Source organism: Pan troglodytes, chromosome 19, assembly GCF_028858775.2.
Source record: "Pan troglodytes isolate AG18354 chromosome 19, NHGRI_mPanTro3-v2.0_pri, whole genome shotgun sequence".
NCBI classification, from domain to species: Eukaryota; Metazoa; Chordata; class Mammalia; order Primates; family Hominidae; genus Pan; species Pan troglodytes.
In genome coordinates this window covers 49369022-49379964 of record NC_072417.2, presented here as the reverse complement: position 1 = coordinate 49379964, position 10943 = coordinate 49369022, and the positions used below count along the sequence as shown (strand labels likewise).

At 54.0% G+C, this 10943-nt stretch overlaps 1 protein-coding gene across 1 annotated transcript in view; it reads left to right on the top strand.

Annotated features, from left to right (window-relative positions):
* The first annotated feature begins 3846 nt into the window (after positions 1 to 3846).
* LOC129137717 (keratin, type I cytoskeletal 14-like) overlaps positions 3847 to 10943 on the top strand; it is a 29443-nt gene continuing 22346 nt past the window's right edge. The window contains exon 1 of the mRNA XM_054671133.1: positions 3847 to 4425. Within this exon, the coding sequence (XP_054527108.1) occupies positions 3904 to 4425 (522 nt within the window). The 5' untranslated portion in view covers positions 3847 to 3903. The remainder of the gene's footprint in view (positions 4426 to 10943) is intronic.

Genomic DNA, 10943 nt, shown 5'->3' with positions numbered 1-10943 from the left:
TGTGTCAAAAAATAAATAAATAAATAAAATAAAAGTGGATGATGTCAAGTACAGACCCAAGGCCTGAGAATTCTGTGGCTCCCTGCCATCCAGTCCCTGGCAACTTGACGTGTCACGCTAAAGGCTGTTCCCAGAAGCCTTCCAGATTGGGCCGCCCCCACATCTCATCTCGACCATCTCCTCACCTAGTTTTTACTATTGCTTTGCAAGGTGACGAGCACCCAGTCTGTTACGTGGTATAGTGGGTCAAAAAGGGTTCCCCCAAATCAGGTCCACCTGGGACCTCAGAATGTGCCCTTATTTGGAAATGGGGGTTTTGCAGATATAAGTAAGGTAAGGTTTGAGATGAGAGCCTGCCAGATTAGAGTGATTGCTAAATCCAATGAGTGTCCTACAAGAGACTGAAAAGGACAGAGATGAAGGCTGCGTGAAGATGAAGGCAGAGATAGGGCAATGCCAGAAGCTGGAAAAGGCAAAGAAGGGCTCTTCCCCAGAGTCTTCAGAGGGAGTGTGGCCCTGCCAACACCTTGATTCAGGGCTTATGGCTTCCAGAATGTATTCCAGAAATGTGTTCCAGAGAGAATACATTTCTGTTGTTTTTGTTTGTTTTTTTTGAGACAGAGTCTTGCTCTGTTGCCCACACTGGAGTGCAGTGGTGTGATCTCGGCTCACTGCAACCTCTGCCTCCCGGATTCAAGTGATTCTTCTGCCTCAGCCTCTCGAGTAGCTGGGACTACAGGCACCTGACACCACACCCAGCTAATTTTTGTATTTTTAGTAGAGACAGGGTTTCACCATATTGGCCAGGCTGGTCTTGAACTCCTGACCTCAGGTGATCCACCTGCCTTGGCCTCCCAAAGTGCTGGGATTATAGGCATGAGCCACCGTGCCCAGCAAGTTGTTTCAAGTCATCAAATTTGTGGTAATTTGTTATGGCAGCCCTGGGAAACCAATCTCTCTTGTCTGTGTTTTTCTTCTGTTTGCTTGTATGTTAAGTAATGTTGATGTGCATTCCTGCTTCTCTTTCATGCTGGGACCTTCCTACAGGCAGGGATCGTCTCTTCCATTAGGCCGTGTACCCCAAGGGCGGGGGCTGTCCTGAGGTCTCCTCCTTCCTTAGGATGCCATCTCCTGGTGCCCAGCACAGTCCTCAGCACACAGTGTGGGCTCTGTGGGGGCTGCCTGGCCCTGCCTGCTTCACCTGTTTGGATTGGCACGGGGCTCCCCCATGTAGGGTGGTGCAGGGAGACTCACTAACCACAGGAGGTCCTGCCCGGGGCTCCTCCTTTACCCCCCTCCTTTTGGGGCAGGCTGGAGGGAGGGTCAGGTAATGCTGCTCACACAAAGCCTGCCTAGAAGTCCAGAGGTGGGGGGTACTCTGGGCCTCAGCTGTCAAGACTGGCAACCCTTTAACCCCTGATGACCCAGAAAATGCCCTCCCTTAAAATGTCTGAGTACCATGCTTCTTTGGCATCAGGGAGGGGACGGGAGTGTGGTGTCCTCTAAGTCTGCTCCCTGCTTGGCCGGGCTGTTTGCAGATCCTTGGTCACTGAGTCCTTGACTGCAGGGGAAGAGAGGTTGGCCTCAGGCTCCAGGTTAGGCCACGGTTCTGAGAACGGGTGTGGGGGATCAGGCTTATATTCCATGCTAGAGCTCCGGAGTCGGTGCGTGGGGTTGGGATGGGGCTGCAGAAGTGCCTTTTAAGATTATGTGCATGGACTGATCTGTCACTGGTTCCCTGCCATCTTTATCTTTTGGATTCCCCTCGGAGCAGGGGGAGGAAGGAGTTTCTTTTGGGTTCCATTGAATCAAATGAAAGGGAAAGTAAAGCTGTTCCTATGTCCTGGGCTCTGGAGCTTCTATTCCTGATCCCTGCAGAAGAAGGAGACGGTGGTGGTGGTGGGTGGGGGTGGCGGGGCACAGAGGAAGCGGGTACCGGGCCCTGCACCCCATTCCCACTCCCAGATCCCTCTGGACACAGCATTTTTCTCCAGTGAGCACAGCCTTCCCTTGCCCCACAGCCAACAGCAACATGCCTCCCAACAAAAGCATCTGCCCCTCAGCCAAAACCCCTGTTGCCTCTCTCTGGGGAAATTGTAGGACTGGGTCAGGGTGGGGGGACCATTCTCTGCAGGGAGATTAGGAGTATCTGTCAGGGGTGGGTGGAGCGGGGTGGGGCCCTGGCTTACTCACATCCTCCAGAGTCCTTTGCTGGCAGATTTGGGGAGCCCACAGCACAGGTGTCTGTCTCAGTATTGTCTTCCAAGCTCCTAGGCCACAGTAGTGGGGGGCTCCCCTCTCTGGCTTCTTCTTTGGTGACAGTCAAGGTTGGGGGTGGGGTGAGAGAGGGTCCTGCTTCTCTTCTAGGAGCAGTTGATCCCAGGAAGAGCAGTGGAGCCTCCAGCAGGGGCTGTTGGGGCCTGTCTGAGGAGATAGGACGCGTCAGGCAGCCCCAGACGCGACCACATTCCTCCCAACATGCCTGCCGGGGTCTGTGGAGCCCAGGGGCTGACGGGAGGGTGGGGTGGGGCTGGAAAGGTTTGCTTTGGGAGGTTGTCTGGGAGATTGCTGAAGTTTTGATATACACACCTCCAAAGCAGGACCAAGTGGACTCCTAGAAATGTCCCCTGACCCTTGGGGCTTCAGGAGTCAGGGACCCTCGTGTCCGCTTCAGCCTTGCCCTTGGCACAGCCTGGCACCACTCCAGCCTCTACTCCTCCCTAGAACATCTCCTGGGCCAGTTCCACAAGGGGCTCAAACGAGGGCACCTGAGCCAGACTTCTGCCTACACTAGGGACGTTCTGGGGGTCTGAGAGGATATCTGGGGCTGGAAGAAAAAAAGGCCCCCCTAGGCCTGTTCCTGGATGCAGCTCCATCCACTTTGGGGCTAAGCCTGGGCTACAACAATGCCAACCAGGCTTCTTGCCATACTCGGTTTACAAAAGCCTTTCACGTACGCTGTCGCATTGGCTTCTCACAGCTGACTGCAGTAGGCAGAGTAGATGGTATGACTCCCACTTTGCAGATGAGAACACTGAGGCTCAGAGAAGCGCCAAGCCCTGGGTCACGGGGGCGTAAATGGCAGAGCCAGGACCCACCTGACTCCAGGCTGTTTCCTGGCCTCCATGAGGCCACCCGCCCTATGGTGTGGTGGATGTCAGATCCTCACCGTAGGGAGGAAATTAGGGTCTGTGCCCAGGGCTGGGGAGAGCTGCCTGGATTTCTCTTTGATGGGGGTGTTGGGGTGGGAATCACCATACACCTGACTGGCTGAGTGTATTTCAGGGATGGGACAGGCTTCTTAGCACAGCATGGCAGGTCAGGCCCGGGAGGGCCCCCCAGACCTCCTTGTCTCTAACAGCAGGTCATGGTGAGGGAGGCCTCTCTGTGCCCAAGGTGACCTTGCCATGCCGGTGTTCTCCAGCTGGGTATCTGTCCCCTGCAGTGGTGGGCTTCCTCTAAGTGGATGTTAAAGGCCCATCCAGTTCATGGAGAGCTAGCAGGTCACCAGGTTTAAGGTGCAGAGGCCCTGCTCTCTGTCACCCTGGCTGAGCCCAGTGTGCGGGTTCCTGAGGGCTGGGACTCCCGGGGCCCCATGGGAAAGTGTAGCCTGCAGGCCCATACCTCCCCCTGTGAATCACGCCTGGCGGGACAAGAAAGCCCAAAACACCCCCAAACAATGAGTTTCCAGTAAAATATGACAGACATGATGAGGTGGAGGAGAGGAGGGACCTGGCTGGGAGTTGGTGCTAGCCTGTGGGTGATGAAAGCCAAGGGGAATGGAAAGTGCCAGGCCCGCCCCCTACCCATGAGTATAAAGCACTCGCATCCCTTTCCAATTTACCTGAGCACCTTCTCTTCACTCAGCCAACTGCTCGCTCACTCACCTCCCTCCTCGGCACCATGAGCACCTGCAGCCGCCAGTTCACCTCCTCCAGCTCCATGAAGGGCTCCTGCGACATCGGGGGCGGCATCGGGGGCGGCTCCAGCCGCATCTCCTCCGTCCTGGCCGGAGGGTCCTGCCGCGCCCCCAGCACCTACAGGGGTGGCCTGTCTGTCTCCTCCTCCTGCTTCTCCTCTGGGGGAGCCTACAGGCTGGGGGGCAGCTATGGCAGTGGCTTCAGCAGCAGCAGCAGCTTCGGTAGTGGCTTTGGGGGAGGATATGGTGGTGGCCTTGGTGCTGGCTTGGGTGGTGGCTTGGGTGGTGGCTTTGCTGGTGGTGATGGGCTTCTGGTGGGCAGTGAGAAGGTGACCATGCAGAACCTCAACGACAGCCTGGTCTCCTACCTGGACAAGGTGCGTGCCCTGGAGGAGGCCAACGCTGACCTGGAGGTGAAGATCCATGACTGGTACCAGTGGCAGCGGCCTGCTGAGATCAAAGACTACAGTCCCTACTTCAAGACCATCGAGGATCTGAGGAACAAGGTGGGTGAATGGGCAGCAGAAGGTGCCATTCCAGCTAGCTCCTTCTGGGAACAATAGATGCCCCAGGACACTGACACCTTAAGATTTCTCTATAGGACAGAGCCCACCCCAGATCCCTTCTTTCGAGGTCTTGGATGCCCTAAGAGCTGATCAGTGAGAGGATGCTCTCTCTTCCCCAGCCTGCTCATCCCCTTCTGATGTCAAATCCTCAGATCAAGTGAGATCAGTGATTCCTGTCCTTACATTTTACAGAGGAAGCAGTTGAAGCTTTGAGAGGTGCTGTGACCAGCTGCAGGTCACATAGCAAATTAATGGCAGAGCCAAGGCTGGGGCCCTTGTGTCCTACCTTCCAGCACAGGGGAGGAGCGAGGCTCTAACGGGACCAGGCAAGACATCCAAACCGCTCATTAGCTCACTAGTCTGGGCTGTGGCTGCCGCCGCCCATAAGCCTTGGTACAGTCTGGTCCCTCCCCACAGCCAGGCAGGCATGGAGAGCCTGCAGAGACAATCAGTGTGGCCCCTTGACGTGCCCTGCACAAAGGGAGCCTGGCAGGCTTGTGCCCTGACTCCAGCCCCCTCCTCCCTGCTCCCACCGAAAATCCTTTGCTTGACTTAACCCACTGCCCTTTAGCCACACAGGACTCCTGCCCTGGCAGTCACTTTGCTTGTTTCCACCTCAGGACATTTGCACATGCTGTATGCCCCTCCCCTTTTTCCTTCTCCTGGCTCACTTCTCCTCCCCCTTCACTCAAGTGTCTCTTTCTCAGGGAGAAGGTCACTGATGCCCCCAACCATGCCACACCCTTTATTATGTGCTCTCCATTCCCCCACCAACCATGCTCACCTCAGTTGTGAATTGCATGTTTATTTTTGCAGGTCTATTTTATCCCATAACTGTTCATCAAGATAAGGGCTTGCTCATTACTTTATCCCTAGCACTCAACCTCATCAAAATAAGGGCTTGCTCATTACTTTATCCCCAGCACTCAACCCAATGCCTGGCACATAGTAGGTGCTCAATAAAGGATGAATCTGAATTTACAGTGAGGAAACAGGTTCAGAGAGGGGAAGCAACTTTCCCCAAATAAGTGGAAGAATCCGGCTTTACACTATGACCTGCCTGGCTCCGAAGCCGGTGCTCTCAGCCTCCCTGCTAGGTGTGTCCCAGCAGACACAAGCCTGGGGTGCCTAAACTCAGGTGGAGGCACCTATGCGGGCCCACTCCATCCCCTCACTGTGGTCTGATAGGGTCTGGCTGGGCAGAATGGTGGCAAGTGCCTGTTGTATGAGAAAGAATCAGTGTTGACAGACAGGTGCAGGTACCCACAGCCCTGCACCAGTGGGCAGTGCACACCTGCCTAGATGGCTCATGGAGGCTCCAGGGGAGGAGCCGTGACTCAGCGGGTGCTCCCTCTCCCAGCAGCCAGCCACATGCTGACTCAGGTCCCTCACTTGCCCCACCTGGGGATCAATGACAGACAGCAATGGGGAGTAAGTTGAGGGTGTGGGAAGCAAGAGGGCTCCCACGACCAGAGCAAAGCTGTCCTTGTGCTGCCTCCAGGTCCCCATGTCCCCAGTGGACGATACCTTTGCCTCTGGGGACACCTTGCAAGTAGGATCTTTGGTTCCCTCTCTGTCCCTCTGTCTGCCTATCTGGGTCCTTGCAGCCCTTCTCTCCTACTCCATCCACTCCCCAAATGGAGGGCCTGCATTTGGGATGCTGGCACTGGGTCCAGGCTGCAGCCTTGCATGGTGGCTGGAGAGGCAGTGTTGATTCTCACTGGGTCTCAGGTGCCGGGGTGTCATGGGCTCTATGGTTTCCATTCCTGGTTCATTCTTTGGAGGGTTCCCATGGGAGGTGTTGAAGTTGGGGCTCAGAGGGCAGACCCTGAGCCCTGAGAGGCTGGAAGAGTGAGCCATGTCACATGACCTAGAAGAAATCATTCACTCAGGCCACGGCTGTTGGCCTTCCTCATCCCTGGCGCCATCTCGCCCAGTCTGCCTCCCATGCCAGGCAGAGAGCTTGGGAGAAGGGAAGAGATGGTGCCCTGCTGCAGCTGGAGCAAGACCTCCTATCTGGACCGTAGGAGCTGCAGGCACAGCAAGCTCCTCTTCGTATTGGAACAAGGCCAGATGTGGGGGGACGAGGGCCAATGTGGCAGGGGTGACATGTGGCCAGCAGTTGGGCATTCATCTAGGGAGCCCTCTGTCTTTTTTTTTTTGAGACAGAGTCTCACTCTGTCACCCAGGCTGGAGTGCAGTGGCATGATCTCTGCTCACTGCAAGCTCTGCCTCCCGGGTTCATGCCATTCTCCTGCCTCAGCCTCCCAAGTAGCTGGGACTACAGGTGCCCACCACCACACACAGCTACTTTTTTGTATTTTTAGTAGAGACGGGGTTTCACTGTGTTAGCCAGGATGGTCTCGATCTCCCGACCTCGTGATCTGCCAGCCTCGGCCTCCCAAAGTGCTGGGATTACAGGCGGAAGCCCTCTGCCTTTATGGCCCTTGGCAACAGTGCACGAAGGGGCTTCTCATGAGGAAACTGAGGCCAACTTTGAGAACCACAGAGGGAGGGAGGATGAAACTGGCAGGTGGCCCAGCCCTGGCTGGCTGGGGAGCTACTGCGCTCTCCACCCCACAGTGGTCCTCATGCACAGCTCACTTTCCCTGGCAGCTGGGAGGAATTCTGAGGGATGAAGCCTGCTGCCTCGGGCTGAGTGAGGCTTCGGACAGGGCTAGAGGGTGGGAAGTGGAGAAGCGGGGTGAGGACACGGGTTGGAGTTTGGCACCAGGGCTGGAAACCAGGGCCATCTGTCAAGAGGCTTAGGTGGCCAGGGGTGCCCCAGCTGGGAGCTTCTGCTCAGTCAGGCGGGTCTCAGCTATTCTTAGGATCTCCCAACACAGATACATTTGCAGATGACAGAGCAGGGTTCTGGAAGTGCCACTGTGCTAGCTCTCTCCAGGGTGGCCCATCCATAGCACCACCGACTTCCCCATCCAGCTCAGGGACCTGGGACCTGGGGCTTACATCCCTACCAGAGTGGCGGCATCAGCATGGGCATGGGGAAGAGGGTAACTTCCCAGGCCTTGGAACACATTGCGGCAGATTCTGGGCTCCCCAGCAGAGCTTGGCAAAGACCTTGAATGGTTTAAAACCATTTAAGAAAGTAGAAAGGGAATCAATTATACCCACTGGCTTTGATCTAAGAGTCTTCCATGTATTAACCATTCATAAAATGCCTTCAGTATTCTCTGAATATTGAATAAAAGAGAATTATATTCTCTTTTAATTTTCAAAACTTAAACTACCTGTTCAATTTTTAATTTAACATATTTTGTACCACCTATTTAAATATTTATTTAACACATTTTGGTAAATTAACTCACCTTTCATTTCAATAAATATATTTATAAAGGAAATCTTACATTACTACCAAAAAAGGAAAATCATAATCACTTGCCAGAAGCAGAAGGAAATGACATACAGAAATACTTAACTTCTAACTAGATGCTGTTACTTTCTAAAGGTGCTGAGCCCAAAGCTGGCTCTCTTTTTTTGAACAGGGTGATTGACAAGTGTGGTGGGGCGTTACAGAGGCCATAGTGTCCAAATGAGATTTCATCCTTGACTAATCAGAAGATTGAGAAATAGAAAAAGAGGCCAGGTGCAGTGGCTCATGCCTGTAATCCCAGCACTTTGGAGGCTGGGACAGGAGGATCATTTGAGCCCAGGAGTTCAAGATCAGCCTGGGCAACATAGGGAAACCCCATCTTTATGGAAAAAAAAAAATTAGCTGAGCATGGTGGTGTGCCTGTAGTCCCACCTACTTGGGAGGCCGAGGCTGGAGGATGGCTGGAGCCCAGGAGGTCAAGGCTGCAGTAAGCTGTGATCATCCCGCTGCACTCCAGCTTGGGTGACAGAGTGAGACTCTGTCTCAAAACAAACAAACAAACAAACATGAAAAAGGAAATCTTCTCTCCAAGTGCTTCAGTATTATTATTATTATTATTATTTTGTGGTTTTTTTTGAGATGGAGTCTTGCTCTGTCGCCCAGGCTGGAGCACAGTGGCATGGATCTCACCTCACTGCAACTTGTGCCTCCTGGGCTCAAGTGGTTCTTATGCCTCAACCTCCTGAGTAGCTGGGATTACAGGTGTGCGCCACCACGCCCGGCTAATTTTTTGTATTTTTAGTAGAGACGGGGCTTTGCCATGTTTCCCAGGCTGATCTCGAACTCCTGAGCTCAGGCAATCTGCCTGCCTCGGCTTCCCAAAGTGCTGGGATTAGGCGTGGGTCACTGCATCCGGCCACTTCAGTATTATTTAACAGTCGCTGAGCATCAGTTAAAAGCTCCTCAAGAAATACCAGTCATCTATGCCACCTACACATGCAGGCATTGCCTCTTTCAGGCCCTTGCTGACCATCCTGGCAAAGAGATTTCCTTACCTTTAGCTCCTTTTCAGCAATGAGCATCTTTCGGGAATGACTGGTATCTTTCTTCCATCTCGTATGTGTTGGGATCCTACTTGGACCAGACGTGGCGCTGGGCACTGGGGCAAGTACAAGATGAGCAGGGGCAGGCTTAGAGGAGCTCTTGCTGCCAACAGAGAGAGCTTTCTTCTTTTTTTTCAGTACGTGAACTTTTATTCTTCATCAAGTGCTTCATAGAGCCATGGAGATAAGTGTGAGGCACTATAACAGAGCACAGTACAAACCCAGGGGGCGAGAGTACAGGAAGACAGAGGAGGAGGCACTCAGAGGGGTCACTGAAGATGAGTAGTTTTCTGTGTAGAAAAGATGGAGAGGGACATTTCAATTAGAGGTCATTGCAAGTCCCGAGTATTCTTAGAGGGAAGAAGGGCATTTGGGGAGCATTGTACGATTTTCTAGGGGGCCTGGGGGATGGTGGGAGATGGGGCAGGAATGGAAAGATGGGGATGGGCCTAAGTGCCAGGAAAGTGGACTTTATCTTGAGGGTGGAGGGAAACTGGTGAAGTGATGTTGTCAGACATGGATTAGAAAGATCATTCTGGCTGCTGTGCAGGAAGAGTCAGAGGGACATGGGAGAGGCAGGGAGGGCAGTTAGAAACTCATGGCTAAGGTCTGGGTGAGGGCAGAGTTGACGGGGAGTTAGGGGGCTGAATGATCAGAGGCAGCCGAACATTTTTTGAGCATTTCTCACCAGTCTCTTACTAGGAGATGGACAAACTATTCATATCAATCTTTATCAGAGGAGGAAACTGAGGCACAGAGTAGTTAAGTAACTTATCAAAGTCACACAGCTCATGAGCACGATGGATCCAGCTCATGAGCTGGATGGAGCTCAGGTAGGCACACCGGAGACCAGTGTGTTCCTCACCATTCTCTTCTGGCCTTGGTGACCAGAATATACATCCAAGTTTCTGCCAGGAGCCGGGATAAGTCATACATCTCTGTATCCCCTCCCGAGCTCTGTATGGGGTAGGCACTCAACCAAGGTCAATTCCACACTCCCTGCTGGGCCCTGCAAAAGGACCAGGACAGTCGAGTCACTTGCATTCCTGCTCAGAGGTCAGCTAGTGTCAGCACCACCTTGTTTATTTGGTCCACTTTCTTCTTCCGGCCCTTTGGGTGAACTCTGCACGCTGTCCTTGAGCGCCGGCAGGCACAGTCTCAGTGCCTCTTTCCATCTTTTGGCCATGCCAGTTGTCTCCTCATCAAACTGGAGTCTCCCAAGGGCAGAGCCTTAGTCTCCGCAGAAAGCCTTGAGGATCTTGACAGCAAGGACTGGTTTTCATCCATTTGGGGCTCTACAAGGGCAGGGGTTGTGCCTCCCCCTCCTCTGTGATAACTCCTTAGTACCCTAGTTCCAGCTCAGCCCACAGTGGGCACAAGGTGGGAGCAAGGAGGGATGAGGGATGCAGACAGCAATGATCACCAATAGAGGAGGTGACTATGCTCCTGTGAGTTTCTATCCCGAAGAGGCTAAGTCTCAGACCTGCTGTTAGGGCCAGCCGGAGACCAGACTCCAGGATCTAGGTCACCCCTGTGGCAGTAGAGCTGATTTATGGTGGCCCTGACAGCCTAATATCATCAAAATATCCCACACAATGGAGAGAGGCTGGGCCACCCCCAGGCAGTCACCAAAGGATGCTGAGCCTGGGGCAGCCTGGCTGCCTCCGTATCCCAGACCTCCCTCGGGTCTGTGGGGGGAGGCTGGCAGAGACCAAGGGCACACCCAGGTGTGCCACCTTCAGCTGGGAGTATAAGTAGGCAGCCCCAGGGACAGCTCTGTACCCTGCACTTGGGAGCCGGTAGCACTCCTATCACCGCTTCTCAACCCGTGAGCTACCAGCTGTGTCATGAGCTGCAGACAGTTCTCCTTGTCCTACTTGAGCCACAGCGGCCGGGGTGGTGGGGGTGGCGTGGGCAGTGGGGCCAGCATAAGGTCTTCCTATAGCCGCTTCAGCTCCTCAGGGGGCGGTGGAGGAGGGGGCCGATTCAGCTCTTCTAGTGGCTCTGGTGGGGGAAGCTCT